This window comes from Scyliorhinus torazame, chromosome 1 (genome assembly GCF_047496885.1).
Source record: "Scyliorhinus torazame isolate Kashiwa2021f chromosome 1, sScyTor2.1, whole genome shotgun sequence".
Classification (NCBI taxonomy): domain Eukaryota; kingdom Metazoa; phylum Chordata; class Chondrichthyes; order Carcharhiniformes; family Scyliorhinidae; genus Scyliorhinus; species Scyliorhinus torazame.
In genome coordinates this window covers 30,770,121-30,789,968 of record NC_092707.1, presented here as the reverse complement: position 1 = coordinate 30,789,968, position 19,848 = coordinate 30,770,121, and the positions used below count along the sequence as shown (strand labels likewise).

General features: G+C 50.1%; 1 protein-coding gene across 2 annotated transcripts in view; it reads left to right on the top strand.

Moving 5' to 3' along the window:
* The window catches only part of dao.2 (D-amino-acid oxidase, tandem duplicate 2), a 96,876-nt gene that overhangs the window by 25,776 nt on the left and 51,252 nt on the right, over positions 1 to 19,848 (top strand). For both annotated transcript variants that reach the window (XM_072482080.1, XM_072482168.1), the window contains exons 4-7: positions 5,956 to 6,032; positions 16,201 to 16,266; positions 16,674 to 16,728; positions 16,861 to 16,962. In XM_072482080.1, the coding sequence (XP_072338181.1) occupies positions 5,956 to 6,032; positions 16,201 to 16,266; positions 16,674 to 16,728; positions 16,861 to 16,962 (300 nt within the window). The remainder of the gene's footprint in view (positions 1 to 5,955; positions 6,033 to 16,200; positions 16,267 to 16,673; positions 16,729 to 16,860; positions 16,963 to 19,848) is intronic.

The window sequence follows — 19,848 nt, the reverse complement described above, 5'->3', positions numbered from 1 at the left end:
GCATATCCCTCTATACCCATCCTATCCATGTGTTTGTCAAGATGCCTTTTGAACGCTGTTAATGTATCTGCTTCCACAACCTCCCCTGGCAACGCGTTCCAGGCACTCACCGCCCTCTGCGTAAAAAACCTGCCTCGCACATCTCCTCTAAACTTTGCCCCACAGGCAAATTCTAGTTCTTTGTTCAAATTGCTTCAGTCTTCTGTCATAATATGCACTCATGCACATAATGAGGTAAAGGCAGGCACCCAGGTTAGCCAATCAACACACAGGACAGAACACAACCAATCACCAGACAGAACACTAGAGGGGGGCTTCCTACTATAAAACACACGAGGCATCAGCACTCAGCCTCTTTCAAGTGGTGACAGCTGCAGTGACAGTCAAAGTGTATATATCATTTAGCACGTTCTACACGTGGCTCAGAGCTAGTCTGGTCTAGTTAGTTAGAGTTAGCACAGTTAGATTAGTAGAGTGTCAACCCACAGCAAGCTGTGTGCATTGTTACAGAAGTTCAATAAATCGTATTGAACGAACGTCTAAATTTGGAGTCTGCTTTCCAGTGCAACTGCATCCAGTTGCAGTCCGTGTTACCCCAGGGTGAATAACACAACATCTTCCTGGGACTCTTTTCATTCCCTACTTTCTGGAATTGTCCATTCTTTAACTTTTGGGACTTGCTTTCTGACAGCAACTTGTGGAATATGCATATGTGTAGTTAAACACGAAAATCAAAAGTTATTTTCATTGACTCTGGTGATTCTCCAAATCACCAATGACATTGTGACTCCCGGACTGAAATCTTACAGTTTCCAGCTGCTCCCCTCAATCGAAGAACACCCCCAATCAGAAACTTCCTCCCCCAGCAGAGAACACCCTCCCATCAGAGATCTCCTGCCCCATCAGAGACCTTCCCCTCCCACCAGAGACCTCCCCCCGCCCCCACCATGGACCTTCCCCCATCAGAGACCTTCTCCCATCAGAGACCTTCTCCCATCAGAGACCTCCCGCATCAGAAACCTCCCACATCAGAGACCTCCCGCGTCAGAGACCTCCCGCGTCAGAGACGTCCCGCGTCAAAGACCTCCCGCATCGGAGACCTCCCGCATCGGAGACCTCCCGCATCGGAGACCTCCCGCATCGGAGACCTCCCGCATCAGAGTCCTCCCGCATCAGAGACCTCCCGCATCAGAGACCTCTCGCATCAGAGACCTCTCCCCATCAGAGACCTCTCCCCATCAGAGACCTCTCCCCATCAGAGACCTCTCCCCATCAGAGACCTCTCCCCATCAGAGACCTCTCCCCATCAGAGACCTCTCCCCATCAGAGACCTCTCCCCATCAGAGACCTCTCCCCATCAGAGACCTCTCCCCATCAGAGACCTCTCCCCATCAGAGACCTCTCCCCATCAGAGACCTCCCCCACAATCGGAGAGCCCGCCCCCCCCCATTGGAGAGCCTCCCCAATCAGAGAGCCTCCCAATCGGAGAGCACCCCAAAAGCCCTCCAATAAGAAAGCCCTCTCCCAGAGCCCCCCCATCAAAGGTCCCTCCCCTCACCAGAGGCCTCTCTCTTCATCACAGACTCCCCCCTTCATCTGAGACCCCCATCAATCACACATGCCTGAAAGCTTAAGAGCAGTCCAGGCAGTTGAGTGAAAATTTACAGCATTTCCACTTGCCTATCCCTAATATCTGCTGCTGCAAGCAAAAGTGTTTCAATCAACATTGAGTTTCAAAAGTGTTTCAATCAACGCCGGACTGTGGCGACTAGGGGCTTTTCACAGTAACTTAATTGAAGCCTACTCGTGACAATAAGCGATTTTCATTCATTTTCATTTCATTCATTCAACAGCTGTTACAATTGTCAGGGGCTTCCTCGAAAGTCAGGTACACTTCAAAGGGCTTAATTTCCCTTGACAGCCTTTAAAATGGAAATCTTCCATTCTATTTCACACAGCAAAACATTGCTCTATCCGGTCATTGACAGTTTTATTGGTCCAGAAACAGTTGCTTAGGGGCTCTATTTATTTATCTATCCCTTCATGCTTGAATGCATTTCAACTACCCTGCTTATGTGATAATCACAATGCTTCTGAACATTTTTGCTATGATTGACAGACCTTCATTACATCAAAAGGAGCTAAATGAAATGAAAATGAAAATGAAATGAATTGAAAAATGAAATGAAAAATGAAAATCGCTTATTGTCACAAGTAGGCTTCAAATGAAGTTACTGTGAAAAGCCCCTAGTCGCCATATTCCGATGCCTGTTTGGGGAGGCTGGTATGGGAATTGAACCTTGCTGCTGGCCTGCCGTGGTCTGCTTTAAAAGCCAGCTCTTTAGCCCTGTGCTAAACCAGCCCCTTACTGCTTACTGCTGAGAAAAACCCGTTTTCCCTCGCCGCTCCATTTTCCGCCCAATCAGTAATTCCGATACCGGTGTCGAGCAATGGAGAATCCACCTCCAGATTTACTGCCTTTTATGTGAAAAACAGTTTTTAAAACATTTTGCTGCTAAATGTCGTAGGTTTATTATGCTCTCTTGTTCTGGATCTGAGACATACACACTGAGGTTTTCTTGAGCTTTTTGGAAAGAGCGTAGATGTTTGTTATATTTAACCTGGTCTCAGAAAAATAATAAAAAATGCTCCAACTTACACAAACACAAACTCAAAGTTCACAAACAAATAAATAGATTGCAGAGTGGAAAGATAGAGTCGAATTAAAGCGGTATACCATTCTTGAGGTTTGGTGACTTGGCTGGCTTCTAGCTGAACTTGTCATGTTGATTTTTAAGATATAGACGGATGATTTATTTGTTCTTCTGAAGATAGCAGCTGCAGAGTTGAGTTCTTTTCAAAACCTCTTGAGTGTGGTACATGGAGAATCAAAGAACAGGGTTCGAAACTTGCATGTTGTCTACAGAGAGAGAGAAAGACACATACAGGGATCTTGCTTCTTCAGCTGCTCATGTACTTTTGGTTTGCATAGGAAACCGGTGTTTAAATACACGGGGCTAGATTAATCAGCCCCGCCCGCTGCAAGATCACCACGGGTGGGATGGGAGAATCTCGGCCACAGAGTTAGCTGACTTGTCACATGAACCTGTCATCCAACTTCCCAGTGACCCAAATATGGTAATGGCTAGTGTATTCCAGTTATAATTTGATAAGACTATTGCTGGGAATTTCTCAAACAGAATCCTTTGGCTTAAGTGATTATGTCTCATGCTGGTTCCCCATCCAGTTGAGTCTGGATGCCCTGCAAATGGGGATAGCAGATGTGGTTTATTCACATTACTTAACATAATTGTCTTTGATGGGCTCTTGCAACCAGTTAAGCTCCACTTGGAATGTCGAAGTTACATTGCTGTATATGTACAGCCATCTTTCATCAGCCATTTCAAGTCATTGGAATGTGACTTTAATTGTTCTTAAAATTCAGTTTGTGGTTTCCAACCAGATAATTCATAAAGTCATTTATTCATAAAGCATGGTTTCATAACAATCCATCTTATCAAATCTCATAATTATTAAAAATATTTATTTTAGATCGTCCCTCAACTATCTAAACTCCAGGAAATACAAGTCACGTTTATGCAGCTTGTCCTCATTGTTTATCCCATTATGTCATAATATTATTCTGAAGGGCAGCACCCTACTCCAAGGCCAATATATCTTTCTGAAGATCCAATCCCAAAACTGAATGCTGTACCACAGATAGGGTCTGGCTTCATTACGAGAGGTTTAGAGTATAGAAGCAGGGATGTGTTGTTGCAATTATACAAGGTCTTGGTGAGGCCTCACCTGCAGTATTGTGTGCAGTTTTGGCCTCCTTCTCTGAGGAAGGATGTTCTTGCTCTCGAGGGAGTACAGCGAAGGTTTACCAGACTGATTCCAGGAATGGTGGGACTGACATATGAGGAGAGATTGACTAGGTTAGGATTGTTCTCCCTGGAGTTCAGAAGAATGAGGGGGGAGCATACAGACTTATAAAATTTTAACGGGACTAAACAGGGGAGGTGCAGGGAAGATGTTACCAATGATGGGTGTGTCCAGAACCAGGGGTCACAGTCTGAGGATTCAGGTTAAAGCATTTTGGACAGATATTTTTCACCCAAAGAGTGATGAGCCTGTGGAATTCATTACCACAGGAAATAGTTGATGCTAAAACATTGAATATATTCAATAGGCGACTAGATATAGCACTTGGGGTGAATGGGATCAAAGGCTATGGGGAGAAAGCAGGATTAGGCTACTGAGTTGGATGATCAGCCATAATCGTGATGAATGGCCGAGCAGGCTCCAAAGGCCAAAAGGCTTCCACCTGCTCCTATCTTATATGTATCTATGTAAGACTTTGTGCAACTAAAGCCTTACTTCCTCTTTTTGGTTGCCTATTGACTATATTTATGTCCCTTTCTTAGTCCAGTTTCCAGCCACTCAAATTTCTATGCCTTTTATGCTGTGTCATTTGCAAGCTTGAAGATGCAACTCTCTATTTCTACATCCTTTTTATAAATGTTAAGACACTGAGGTCCCATTGCAGATCCCTGAGACCAATAAAGATTCAACTGAGAAAAAAACAATGAAACATTAAATAGGAAACTCAATGATGTGTTATTATGTGACTTGATACATTATTAAACAAAGAGCTGAAGTGGATTTTTGCATATTGCTATCAATGACTCTGTATGTCCAATGACAGAGTGAGCAAAGTATCTCAACTCATAGAAGCAAAATTGAGTACAAGCAGGAGGATCACCAATCCAAATTCAATCCCAAGAAACTACAATCCCAAGAAGCTAAGGATGCAAAGTCTTATTTTTGGCAGTTTCTAGATGATCAAGTTTGATAGCTGTCTTTGAACATAATGGAATTAGGATGGTTAAAAAATGCAACATTTAGCATGTTATTAATGCAATGAGTGCAACAAAGGCAATGTATTATGGCTGATCTCTTTCACCCCTATCTTTTATAACCTTCTTGATCCATGATAAGTATCTCTGATAAAGCATGCTATTGAGGAAGGGAAGTATTTCGCAAGAATTCTGCTAATTGCTTCTTGTTGTTTCTATGTTTAAATATAAAATGACACATATTTCACAGCGTTGATTAGTAACGTGAAGAATTGACCATGGTAATTGACTATGTAAATTGTTGCAAAAGGGAAAACAAAAGAAAATCTACCAAGAATATGTGCTTAGACTTTACGGTTGGTGTAATTAGTGAAGCAACACTTCATGAATTTATATGACATTCGTCTGTCTGTTAATTTATTTCTGGCATTAAGCAGTTTTGTTCAATAAGTTAATAACTTCACTAAAGAGGCGAACAAAGGAATTGAATATAAACACTTTAAGCGTGCATTAATATTTCTAGGCATTGATGGCTGCACGTTGATATCGCTGGCCTGCACATTGAGAAGAACGTTCTGTCTAACCTATATCATGATCGATGAAAACACCCTGATATTGCACTACTGTCAAGGATTCAATCTATGTATATTCTCAAATCAGCTTAAAAATCTTTAAAATATGGTGCCAATTTTCAGTTGTGATACTAATTTCTAAAAATTTAATTTTATTTTCCTGCGCATGGATACTTTCTGATCGGTGTGACACTAATTACTACAGTCCATAGCAACCCAATCTTCTTTAACTATGAACATCTATCTGAGTTCATACAGCAACACTCAGTGGCTTCCTTAGTATCTTTCTATGTTAAATAAATCAATGCCAGTGGACTTGTCCCAATGACAGTATGCCATGAATCTCAGACAGCTAGGTAAACAGAGGGATAGACCATTGGGGTTTGATTTGCTTATCCACACTCGTATACTATTTGTCTATGTGTAATTGAGATTACAACAAGGAAACAAATTATATAGTTCTCACCTTTCAGGACCTGAGGAAAATGCATCTAACTTGTTTCTTTGCTTCTTCTTCGTCATAGGACCCATCCTGGAAAGATGCTGTTTTAGGGTTCAGACACTTGACAGATGAAGAACTCAAACTGTTTCCTGGATTTAGGTATTTATTTTCCAAAAAGGTTTGAGCTATCCTAGAATGACTTTGCAGACAGTGATATCACGGAAAGCTCTGTTCCTGGAATGCTGAAATTGAGCCCAGAGTCAAACCATCACTAATCAAACCTCATCTAAACCCTACAGTGCAGAAGAAGACCATTCAGCCCATCAAGTCTGCACCGACCCTCCGAAAGAGCACTCAGCCCAGGCCCACTCTCTACCCTATCCCCGTAACCCTGCACATTGATCGTGTGTCAATCCAGCTAACCTGCACATTCCTGGACACTAAGGGGCAATTTAGCATAGTTGATCCATTTAACCTACACATATTTGGACTTTAGAGGATACCGAAGCACCCAGAGGAAACCCATGCAGGCATGGGGAGAATGTGAAAACTCCACACAGTCACCCAAGCCTGTAATTGAACCCAGGTCCCTGGCGCTTTGAGGCAGCAGTGCTAACCACTGTACCACCGTGCTGATTATGATGTACAGTTTAGGTTAATGGACAATCTTTCTGAGTACAACTGGTCAGCAAGGAAAGTTCAAACTGTTTTTCTGAATTGACAAAAATGTTCCACGTCAATCTTTAATGGTTAGGATTATCAGTGACCCTGTGTCAGAACACTTACCTGATGACCATGATGCTGACACTAAATCTAATCCTATTAAGTTCAATATTTTTAACAAGTCTTAGAACACCAGGATAAAGTCCAACAAGTTTGTTTTGAATCACTAGCTTTCGGAGCGCAGCTCCTTCCTCAGGTGAATGAACTGGTGGGTTCCAGAAACATATGTATAGACAAAGTCAATGATGCAAGACGATACTTTGAATGCGAGTCTTTGCAGGTAATTAAGTCTTTACAGGTCCAGACGGAGCGACTGGAGAGAGGGATAATCACAGGTTAAAGAGGTGTGAATTGTCTCAAGCCAGGACAGTTGGTAGGATTTCACAAGCCCAGGCCAGATGGTGGGGGGTAAATGTAATGCGACATGAATCCAAGGTCCCGGCTAAGGCCGTACTCATGTGTGCGGAACTTGGCTATCAGTTTCTACTCGCCGATTCTGCGTTGTCGTGAAGTGCTGAGGTGACCGTCCTTGATGGAGATGAGTGTGTCCAAGAATGCAACCGATTCTGGAGAGTAGTTCATGGTGAGTCTGATGGTGGGATGGAACTTATTGTTGTCATCGTGTAGTCATTTCAGTGATTCTTTGCCGTGGGTCCAAAGGAAAAAGATGTCATCGATGTATCTGGTGTATAATGTCGGTTGAAGGTCCTGTGCGATGAGGAGGTCTTGTTCAAACTTGTGCATGAAGATGTTGACATATTGAGGTGCGAATTTGGTCCCCATGGCTGTTCCGTGTGTCTGGATGAAGAACTTGTTGTCGAAGGTGAAGACATTGTGATCCAGGATGAAGCGGATGAGTTGTAGAATTGCGTCTCTGGATTGGCAGTTGTCAGTGTTGAGTACTGAGGCTGTTGTAGCAATGTCGTCGCCATGGGGGTTGCTGGTGTAGAGTGCCGAGACGTCCATTGTGACGAGGAGTGTTCCTGGTTCAACTGGTCCATCGGTGGTCCAACGCCGGCATCTCCATATCAATATTTTTACGGCATCCACTCCAAAAGAAAAAATTAATTTGAATTTCAGGCCCTCGCATGACTAATGCATACTACCACAATCAGTTGTGTGCAAATTTGGGCTCCCTCCTGAATGGAAATCAAACACTCTGTCCTATCCAGCCCGAGGAATTCCGGGGCCAGGACATTTTACTGTGTTATAAGACAAAAAACAGAATTTCTTTATTAACTCTATTCATGCTAAGTCCTGATAAGTGCTAAGTGACGAAGTGTCAAAAAAGGAATTTGTCACAACAGCTTAAAATTATAAGCAATTTTAATGTAGTAAATTGATCCAAGGAGATTCACAGGGGTATTATCAGAAAAAATCTGACACAGAGCCACATTATTTTTTCATTTAGAGTACCCAATTCTTTTTTTTCAAATTAAGGGGCAATTTAGCATGGCCAATCCACATACCCTGCACATCTTTGGGTTGCGGGGGTGAGACCCCGCAGACACGGGGAGAATGTGCAAACTCCACATGGACAGTGACACGGGGCCGGGATCGAACCTGGGTCCTCGACGCTGTGAGGCAGCTGTGCTAACCACTGCACCGCCCGCCCGTCCCTGATGCTGAGCCACATAGAGATCTATTAGGATAGATGGCCAAGATTTTGTTAAATAGATCCATTTTAAGCAGTATTTTAAAGAAGAAGAGAGATAGTGGGCGGAATTCTCCGACGCCGGGACACCATTCTCTGATGCGTGGCAAAACGGGCGCCCGCTCGTGGCTCCCGGCCGCTTGGAGGATCGCAGAAAACGGTCGCAGCGGCGCTTCTCCGATGAAGCAGAGATTCTCCGGGCCGGATGGGCCAAAGTCCCGCCGGCGTGACCGGATGTCACGCTGGCACCGTTTTAACATGGTATAAAGCAGCATCAGCCAGTCGTGCTGGCTGACGCTGCGGGAGGAGGTGGGTGACGGCGTGGAGCGGGCCCCGGGGGAGGGGGGGTTGTGGTTGACAGCGTTGGGGGTGGGAAGCCCGGGAGGGGGAGCGGCACGGCCGTGTCTGGCGTCTGCGGGAAGTGTGGGGGAGGCTGGTCGGGGGGGGGCACACATCCGGGGGTGGGGTTGGGGAGATCACATCCGAGGGTGTTGGGGGAGGGGACCCACACATCTGGGGTTGGGGTGGGGGTGGCGGGTGGCCCACACATCTGGGGGTGGGGGTGAGCACAAATCCGGGGGTGTGGGGGGAGGGGGCCCACACATCTGGGGGTGTTGGGGGGCGGGAAGGAGCGGTGAGGGCGACAAACGCTGCGGGCGACCACGGCCCACCATGGCAGGGCGGATCCAATGGCCAAACACCATGACAGCGGACACGCGGCTGTCCACCCAACCCGTTCACTTCGCGGCGTAGGCGGCCCGGCCGTCCTGACATGTGCCAGACACCTGCACCCCCCCACCAAACTGGCGGCACCCACCAGCTGGTATGTCCAGGACGACACTCACGGGAGCCCCCTGGTCCGGGCACTGCCACCAGGCTGTGGCCCTGGCAGAGGGGTCGGCCGACAGATCTCAGGGCACTGGGGGGGCAGGGCTGGGGCGCGTGCTGGTAACCGGGCTGGCCATGTAGCCCATGGCACCTGGTTGTGGAGGGGTGTATACCAATGCTGAAACCCTGTCTACCACCACCCCCTACAGATAGTACAATGTTTAGCCATCTTCCAGCACTGTTGGCCACCGTGGCGGGGCTGCTGCCCTGCATGAGGCCCAGTGGGAGCTGGAGCATGGGCGTGACAGGGAGGTGGCGGAGCCTGCTGTAGAGCAGCGGGCTGCAGTAGGGCACATGCAAGCCGTCCAGGCCGCAGGGCCACACACCCGAGAGGCGCAGGAGGAGCACCACGCCATGCGGGAGCCACAGCACGAGGAGGAGGAGGAGAAGGGTGTGCCACGGCCACGTAGGCGTCCGATGAGACAACATGTGTACCGACCCCGCATGTCCTTCGAGGACCTCCCGGACAGGGCGTGCAGGATGAGACTCCAGCTGAGCCGGGAGACCGTTGCCCACATCTGCCACCTGATGGCACCACGTAGGACCGGGGGTGGACATGCCCTCCCAGTGGCCGTCAAGGTGACGGTCGCCCTCAACTTCTTCGTGACGGGGTCATTCCAGTCACCGAGTAGGGACCTGTCCGGCATCTCACAGCCATCTCTCGGTGCACAGGTGCATCCGGGCTGTCACCGACGCGCTGTACGACATCGCAGACCGGTACATACAGTTCCCTGTGGACCGCGCCCACCAGGATGCCCGCGCGGCGGATTTCGCCGCTGTTGCCCGGATACCCATGGTGCAGGGGGCGATCGATGGAGTGCACATCGCCATGCGGCCCACATTGGAGGAAAGGGTCAAGTGCCTGAACAGGAAGGGCACGTACTCAATGAACGTGCAGGTGGTCTGTGACCACAGGATGACGATCCTGCACGTCTGCGCCAGGTACCCTGGCAGTGTGCATGACTCCTTTATACTGTCCCAATCGTTCATCCCCGCCATGTTCGAGGGACACTCCCCCCGGCTGTGGGGCTAGTTGCTGGGCGTCAGAGGTTATCCATTGCGGTCGTGGCTGATGATGCCTATCCGGAGGCCACAGACCAATTCAGAGCGCAGCGACCAGGAATGTAGTCGAGAGGTGCTTTGGGCAGCTGAAGATGCGCTTCAGATGCCTGGACCGCTCTGGGGGGCCCTCCAGTGCCCGTCGGAGAGGGTCGGCCACATCATCGTGGTCTGCTGCGTCCTGCACAACATAGCCTAGCAGAGGGGCGATGTGCTGGAGGAGGAGGAGGAGGACGGTCAGGATGAGGGGAACTCTTCTCCAGATGAGGGGGATGGCGAGGGGGAAGCAGGTGCACGGGACATGGGGGATGGACGGCAACAGGATGCTGCCAACGCCGCCGCTGGGCCAGCAGGCACGCGTTTCAGCGACCATGGTGTGCGTCAGCAGTGATGAGCATGGGCACAGACCGCAGAGTCCGGCACCTCCCCAACCACCGACCACCCTCACCTCCCCCACCACCGACCACCCTCACCTCCCCCACCACCGACCATCCTCACCTCCCCACCACCGACCACCCTCAACTCCCTCACCACCGACCACCCTCACCTCCCCCACCACCGACCACCCTCACCTCACCCACCACCGACCACCCTCACCTCCCCACCACCGACCACCCTCACCTCCCCACCACCGACCACCCTCACCTCCCCTACAACTGACCACCCTCACCTCCCCCACCACCGACCACCCTCACCTCCCTCACCACCGACTACCCTCACCTCCCCCACCACCGACCACCCTCACCTCCCCCACCACCAACCACCCTCACCTCCCTCACCACCGACTACCCTCACCTCCCCCACCACCGACCACCCTCACCTCCCCCACCACCAACCACCCTCACCTCCCCCACCACCGACCACCCTCACCTCCCCCACCACCGACCACCCTCACCTCCCACACCACCACATCACCCGCATGCATACGACCCCTCCATGACACAATCACTCGTGACTCAACGGGATGGGGGCAAACGGTTGATGGTGTAAGCGGGTCTGGTACAAGGCATGGAGGATGATGACAGCCCGCCATGCGATGGGCTCCGAGCCATACATCGTTTGACAATGTCTGACTCATGGCCACATCAAGACCCTCCACCTGGGAGGACCCTGCACGCGGCCCAGACACTGCATCCCATGGCCCTGGCGTATGGCTGAGGGTGGGTTGGTGTGGGAGAACCGTGTGGGGGGGGGGGGGGGGGGCGTGCGTCACACGCACCGAAGCTCAACTTCTACCGCAGCGCCCCTCACACACACTAGCACACAGTCCCCGCCGCATTGGACAGAGCACAGAGGCAGCTCAGGTATGGAATGTGTTTAATAACAGACGTCCTGTATATGTGTCCTAGCCCATCTAACTATTCTGTGCCCTGCACCCGTGCCCACTTACTCATCAGTGTCTACCATTCTGGCCTTAGTATGTCTACGTCTCGGTGTTCCCCCAAATGGTACAGCAGAACTGGCGGTGGACTCCTGTAATTACTGCCCTGTGACTAGGGTCCCCTTTCGTGGCCGTTTCCTGGGGCGGCCCGGACTGGATGGGCCAGGCTGCACCTCAGGCAAAAGGGATGGCGTGGTGCCACCCTGTTCTGCCCACTAGATGCACCAGGGACGGTGGGGGGGAGTCCGAGGTGGCACAGCGATCCAGCAACCCCCCCCCCCCTCCATGGCCCCCTAGGGCTCTCCATGGGATGGGGGTACGAGCGGATCCAGCACCTGGGGCACCACCATCATGGGCGCTGCCAATCCTGGAGGCCCGCGCTGGTATCGACCAGAGTCTGGACATTCACAGCTATGGAGTTCAGGGAGTTCCCCATCCCTGTCTGGCTTTGTACAATGCTGTCCATCACCCGGGCAATGGCGCTGGTGCTATCAGCGATGGCCTGCTGGGACTGGGCCATGGACTGCTGAGACTGTGCCAGGTTGTTGAGCGCCTCTGTGATGTTCAGCTGGCCCTGGCTCATGGCTGCCTGTGAGACGGTAGCCTTGTCCTTGGCACTGGAGGACACGTACACAGATAGCCCCAGGCCCTGCAAACTCAGTCCCATGCCCGACACAGTCGCCACCATTGTCTCCACCACGGACACCACCTGTGCGGTGTTGGCCTGTGTGACACTCATGACCGGCATAATTTCCTGCTCCTGGACGCGGATGCACTCGTGCACTTGCGTCTGCAGGTGCTAGAAACTGGCCGTCACCTTCTCACGCCCCTGGGTCCCTGACTGCATCGGGTCTATGGGTGGGCGGGGGAACTCCAGGAACCCGGGACCCATCTGAACGGCAGGTGTTTGCCGGGGCTGGGCTGCCCTCCGACCGTCCGGCCCCTCGGCTGCTCCTACCTCCACCTGCTGTACCGGAGCAGCTGTGTGGTGTGCACCAGTTAGTGTCCCAGAAGCCTCATCACTAAAATGGCCAACAGAGGTGAGAGTATCTGCCGTGGCCGGGGTGCAGGGGACAGCTGTGACGCAACCTTGGTGTCTTCAGCGGACCTGCGGTGCCATGTCCTGTATGTTCTTCCCCTCCGTGGTGGTGTCGTGTCGTGCCTGTCTGTCCCCTGTGTGCTTGATTCCTGTGTTGTCATGTTGTGTCTGTCCCCTGTGTGCCTGTGTCCAGTGTCGTTGTGCCGTGCCTGTCTGTCCCCTGTGTGCTTGTGTCCTGTGTCGTCGTGTCGTGCCTGTCTGTGTGCCTGTGTTCTGTGTCGTCGTGCCGAGCCTGTCTGTCCCCTGTGTGCTGATGTTCTGTGTCGTCGTGCCGTGCCTGTCTGTCCCCGTGTGCCTGTGGCCTGTGTCGTCGTGTCGTGTCTGTCTGTCCCCTGTGTGCCTGTGTCCTGTGTTGTGCCTGTCTATCCCCTGTGTGCTTGTGTCCTGTGTCGTCATGCCGTGCCTGTCTGTCCTCTGTGTGCTTGTGTCCTGTGTCGTCGTACCGTGCCTGTCTGTCCCCTGTGTGCCTGTGGCCTGTGCCGTCGTGTCGTGCCTGTCTGTCCCCTGTGTGCCTGTGTCCTGTGTTGTGCCTGTCTATCCCTTGTGTGCTTGTGTCCTGTGTCGTCATGCCGTGCCTGTCTGTCCTCTGTGTGCTTGTGTCCTGTGTCGTCGTACCGTGCCTGTCTGTCCCCTGTGTGCCTGTGGCCTGTGCCGTCGTGTCGTGTCTGTCTGTCCCCTGTGTGCTTGTGTCCTGTGTTGTGCCTGTCTGTCCCCTGTGTGCTTGTGTCCTGTGTCGTCGTGTCGTGTCTGCCTGTCCCCTGTGTGCTGGTGTCCTGGGTCATCGTGTCATCACTGGACTGGGCCGGAGAGCTGTTGTTGGAGCTGCCCTCCCCATCGCTGCTAGAGTCCCTGCGGGCTGGCCGCCCAGGCGCTGACCGGGGGCAGTGTAAGCCTGATGCGCCCAGTTGATCTGCGTCGGCTGGCCGTCCAGGCGCTGGATGCGGGCTGCGTCTGCCAGGTGCTCCAGGTCGGTCACCGTGTGGCCCTGCGACACACAATACACCTTCATGGTTAGGCAGGTGGAAGGGGGTGTGGGTAGTGGTGAGGGGGGAGTGCTGAGGGGACCGTGCTGAGGGGAAACGGCTGAGGGGAGAGTGCTGAGGGCAGTGTCATGCGAGAGTGCTTTTAAGAACTGGATGTTTAAGCAATGTACCTTTCAGAAAACAGTGATGTCAGAGAGTGGGTGGAGCTCAGCTCATGTCATCCATTTTGCAGGTTTTTAGTTGCAGTTCAGAAAGCAGTGTGTGTCTGTGTGTTTCCAGAGAGCTGCAAGTTTTACAATTTAGTTTTGCAGTTGGAGAAAGCAGGTTGTGTGTGTATGTGTGTGTGTGTGTCCAGAGAGCTGCAGGAAAAAAACAAGGTACTGGAGCTAAATCAACCAAGCTAATATATCTCTGCCATTCTACAAAATATATATATATCCTTTAATAAAATATATATATATCCTTTAACCTGATGTCATACTGTTTAAAGGTGTTAAGTCTCTTGGAAGTTTGAAGGAACATTTTAAGGAAGTATTTACTGTTGCAATATTCCTGAGTTATCTTTGAAGTAAGGGGTGTTAAGAGATCCAATGTTTATTTAAGATGTTAAGTTGAGTTCATGGAATAAACCGTGTTTTGTGTTTAAAAACCCACGTATCCATAATTGTAATCCCACACCTAGGGAAAAAACTGTGTGCTCTGAAAAGCAACAAATCCATTAAAGGGAGAGGTTGGTTGAACTCCATGATACATTTTGGGGTTCTGAAAACGCCTCGCCCATAACAGGAGAGTGCTGGGGGTAGTGTGCTAAGGGAAGAGTGCTGATGGGAGAGTGCTGATGGGAGAGTGCTGAGGGGAAGCGTGCTGAGGGGAAGCGTGCTGAGGGGAAGCGTGCTGAGGGGAAGCGTGCTGAGGGGAAGCGTGCTGAGGGGAAGCGGGCTGAGGGGAAGCGGGCTGAGGGGAAGCGGGCTGAGGGGAAGCGGGCTGAGGGGAAGCGGGCTGAGGGGAAGCGGGCTGAGGGGAAGCGGGCTGAGGGGAAGCGGGCTGAGGGGAAGCGGGCTGAGGGGAAGCGGGCTGAGGGGAAGCGGGCTGAGGGGAAGCGGGCTGAGGGGAAGCGGGCTGAGGGGAAGCGGGCTGAGGGGGAGAGGGCTGAGGGGAGAGGGCTAAGGGGAGAGGGCTAAGGGGAGAGTGCTGAGGGGAAAGGCGCCAGGCAGGGGGGGGATCTCACTTGGTGGCGCACCTCCGATCTCGGCATGGGCAATCACCCGGCCCTCGGGTGCCCCAGCTATGTCCAGTGCCCTCTGCTCGTGCACGGTGAGGGGCCGCAAGTCAGGTTCACCCCCTCCGGTTCGGGCACGCTCTCGCTGGTTATGGCCGCTCTTCTCCTGGGGTGGGGGGGGGGGGGGGGGGGAGGGATGATAGCATGGTTAGGCGGTCCGATGCATTCAGTTGGCACACAGCCAACGTGGTTTGCATGGGTGGCTGAAGCCATGCGGGTCACGGCTGTGGTTGTACCGTCCCCCTGGGGAGGAGGTGGATGTTACACATGTGGGTGGTAGGGGGATTGGTGCCATGGGCACATTGCTAAGCACTCACCCTGGCTGCCCTCAGTAGGTTGTTGAGGTTTTTGCGTCACTGCTCGCCAGTCCTGGATGTCAACGTGATGGCACTGACGGCCGCGCCCACCTCCCTCCACAGACACCGGGCCACGTTGGGTTGGACCCTCTGGCCGGGTCCAGGGTACAGACGCCCTCTCCTCTCCTCGAGGGTGTCCAGGAGGGTCTCCAGCTCGTGGTCGGTGAACCGGGGCGCTGCTCGGCGTGGCACCATGCTGCTCCATCGTCGGCCTGTGCGCTCGCGTCGCCTTATGTGCGACGCGGCGCCGTGTCGATTGCGTGGCGCCATGTCTCCGACGCTCCGAGGCCGTGCCCCCGCGCTTCCCGCCGCACCCCTGCTGGTCCCCTTGTACTGCACAGAATGGGGTCCCGGAACGGGCGCCGACCGTGGAGTGAAACACTCCCATTTTGGCGCCGGCGCTGACACTCTGCCTTCGGAGCGGAGAATCGCGTCCACTATCTATGCAGAAGTTTTAGGAATGGGATTCCAGAGGTTTGGACTTGAGCAGTGCAAGTCATGCCTGGCGGTGTTGATGTTTTGGAAATTGGGGATGCACAAGACGTCAACTCTAAGAGTAGAGAAAGCTCCAAGGGTTTTAGGGCAAAAAGAAGTTACCGCGATAAGATGCCCGAAGTCATAGAGGATTCAAAAACAACCTGTTCTTTTTGCACTTGCACGTCTCTTTTAAAATGTGCAAGTTTAGTGTCATAGTCTGAGTACATGAATAAAAAGTTAATGACGGTTATGGGAGAAGACTTCCTCTGTACTCTGTGTAAAGAAATTACAACGCCATTCATAACTAATGAGGTTTAAAATTTTGTTGGCCCTCACACTGAAAACAAATCTTTCTTACCACTGGTTTTTTGTGTGGCCCAACAACGAACAGATCAACTTCTCACTCATGGATGTTCTCTGTTTTGCAGCTCTGGTTGGTTCCACACCACACTAATATTGGAGGGAAAAAGTTATTTACCGTGGTTGATGGAGAGGTAGGATACAATGATTTTTATCCATGTAATTTCTGCTCAGAATTGGCCGACTGAACAGGGGTGGCTGAGGATCGCAATTCTTAGAAGAGTTACAACTAATGCAGTAAAGTAAAATTAAGGTTTCAGGGAGCTTCTGGGCATATACCCCAGCTGGGCAACAGCCTTGTGCAGACCCGAGATTGGTTGCCAGTGACTGTAGTGCCTTCACAGTGAACTCCCATTTGAAACCCAAGTGCAGCTTGGAAGTATTGAATGATGGAGAAAAGGTGAGATGGATACTTTTAGTAGAGATAGCCTAAAGTTTATTCATGTGCTATAGGTATTAGCCAGACATATAGAAATATAATTTTAAATGCTAGTGTGGATCCCAGTAACAAACTTCATAGACACCTTTCATCTTATTTAAGGTTAAAGGAACATGGAGTTCAGTTTGTTCAGAAGAAAATCACTTCCTTCCAAGAGGTACTCTTGACTAATATTATGGCATATAATCCCTGAGATATTTTTCCCATGTAACATTATTAGAGTATCTATGTTTTTGTGTGCCAGTGTGTTCTTACACATGTGTTTGTTTCATGTACGTATCTATGTTAGTTATCGCCAGACTTTGATGTGATAGTGAATTGTACAGGCATCCGAGCTCAAGAGCTGCAGCCAGACCCAGAACTGATACCTGCTAGAGGGCAGGTCATAAAGGTGAGTGAGTGTACATTATATCTTATAATCACTACGGGGATCAGGAGAATGGGTAATAATTCTTTTCTTCCTATTTTATGAATTCTTCACAGCAGATAGTAAGAGGGTGGGAAGAACATAAACATAAGAACTAGGAGCAGGAGTAGGCCATCTAGCCCCTCGAGCCTGCTCCACCATTCAATGAGATCATGGCTGATCTTTTGTGGACTCAGCTCCACTTTCCGGCCCGAACACCATAACCCTTAATCCCTTTATTGTTCAAAAAACTATCTATCTTTATCTTTAAAACATTTAATGAAGGAGCCTCTACTGCTTCACTGGGCAAGGAATTCCATAGATTCACAACCCTTTGGGTGAAGAAGTTCCTCCTAAACTCAGTCCTAAATCTACTTCCCCTTATTTTGAGGCTATGCCCCCTAGTTCTGCTTTCACCCGCCAGTGGAAACAACCTGCCCGCATCTATCCTATCTATTCCCTTCATAATCTTATATGTTTCTATAAGATCCCCCCTCATCCTTCTAAATTCCAACGAGTACAGTCCCAGTCTACTCAACCTCTCCTCGTAATCCAACCCCTTCAGCTCTGGGATTAACCTAGTGAATCTCCACTGCACACCCTCCAGTGCCAGTACGTCCTTTCTCAAGTAAGGAGACCAAAACTGAACACAATACTCCAGGTGTGGCCTCACTAGCACCTTATACAATTGCAGCAGAACCTCCCTAGTCTTAAACTCCATCCCTCTAGCAATGAAGGACAAAATTCCATTTGCCTTCTTAATCACCTGTTGCACCTGTTAACCAACTTTTTGCGACTCATGCACTAGCACACCCAGGTCTCTCTGCACAGCAGCATGTTTTAATATTTTATCATTTAAATAATAATCCCTTTTGCTGTTATTCCTACCAAAATGGATAAACTCACATTTGTCAACATTGTATTCCATCTGCCAGACCCTAGCACATTCACTTAGCCTATCCAAATCCCTCTGCAGACTTCCAGTATCCTCTGCACTTTTTGCTTTATCACTTATCTTAGTGTCGTCTGCAAACTTGGACACATTGCCCTTGGTCCCCAACTCCAAATCATCTATGTAAATTGTGAACAGTTGTGGACCCAACACTGATCCCTGCCCAGCTGCGCAGCAGAGCCAGCCACGGTGCCATGAACCTGGCTGCTGCTGCCTTCCCCTGGTGAGCCATCTCCCTCAACAGTATCCAAAGCGGTATATCTGTTTTGCAGGGAGATGACCGCAGAGGACACCTGCACTGCCTTCCTACTCTTGCTCTATCTTTTGGTCACCCATTTTCTATCTCCCTCAGTACCTTTCACCTGCGGTGTGACCAACTCGCTAAACGTGCTATCCACGACGTCCTCAGCATCGCGGATGCTCCAAAGTGAGCCCATCCGCAGCTCCAGAGCCGTCAAGCGGTCTAACAGGAGCTGCAACTGGACACACTTCTTGCACGTGAAGGAGCCAGGGACAGTGGACGTGTCCCTGAGCTCCCACATCGCACACGAGGAGCATGACACGGGTCTGAGATCTCCTGCCATGTCTTAAACCTTCGGTTAACTTCAACAATTACAATTTCAACAAAAAAAACAACAAAGAAAAAATAAATAAATATACCAATGAAAAGAAAAACAGAAACACTACTTACCAGTCACTTACCAAGGATAAAAAGCACCTCCTCCCCACCCAGCTTTGAATTCCCACCTAGATTCAAATTCCCAAACTCACTCTTAGCTGTGTCTCACTCCTGGCTCTGTCTTCTCTGGCTCACTGGGAGAACTCACTGGGAGTGATTTTACAAGTTGCTCTTTTTAAACTGTCCTGAATTGACTCCCCTCCCCCACCTGCTTTTAGATCAAGGTAGATTTAAGTGACTGACACTTAACTGCCAACCAGTTATGTGAGTGGGTGGGGCAACCCTTGTTAACCCACACTGCACAATACTAGCTTAATTTAAATTAATTTAAACTCCTGAAATTTAAAAGGAGCTGCCTTACTGATTTAATTCAATTCCCACCTAGATTCAAATTCCCAAACTCACTCTTAGCTGTGTCTCACTCCTGGCTCTGTCTTCTCTGGCTCACTGGGAGAACTCACCAAAGGAAGGCCCTTGACTAAGGCATCTCCTGGTATGGCCCTGTAACTAGAATGCTGAATTTCCAATAAACTGCTCTGATGTGTCTATCCCTCTCGCACATCATAGAGTACATGAGATTGTTGTAATAATATTCATAATAGCACAAATAGAACATATCTCTACTGAAAGCAGTGGAAATGACAAATTTGAACTGGTATTAATTCCAATCTGAAACCACATGATGCGTGGGAAACCATTCCACTAAATTAACTCAATATTCCTTTTTTACTTTTAAGTTATTTGGATCCACACATTACAGTTGGGTTAATTGGAATTTTTAACCTTCGGAAATCATGAACCCAGTATTGATATTGCTGAAAATATCTCTATTTTTATATATTAGTATAGAATCCTTACAGTGTAGAAGGAGGCCATTCAACCCATTGAGTCTGCACCGGGCTAGACTCTCTCCCACGCCCTATCCCAGTAACCTAACCTTTGGACACTAAGGGGCAATTGAGCATGGCCAATCCATCTAACCCGCACATCTTTGGACTGTGGGAGGAAACAGGAGCACCCGGAGGAAACCCACGCAGACATGGGGTGAATGTGCAAGCTCCACATAAACAGTAACCCAGTGTCAGAACCCTCGACCCTGGAGCTGTGTGGTAGCAATGCTCACCACTGTGCCACCATCCCCCGACATTTGTAATTTTGAAATAATTTACCACAGTCCTATTACGAGGGTTAGCACAGTTGCTTCACAGCTCCAGGGTCGCAGGTTCGATTCCTGGCTTGG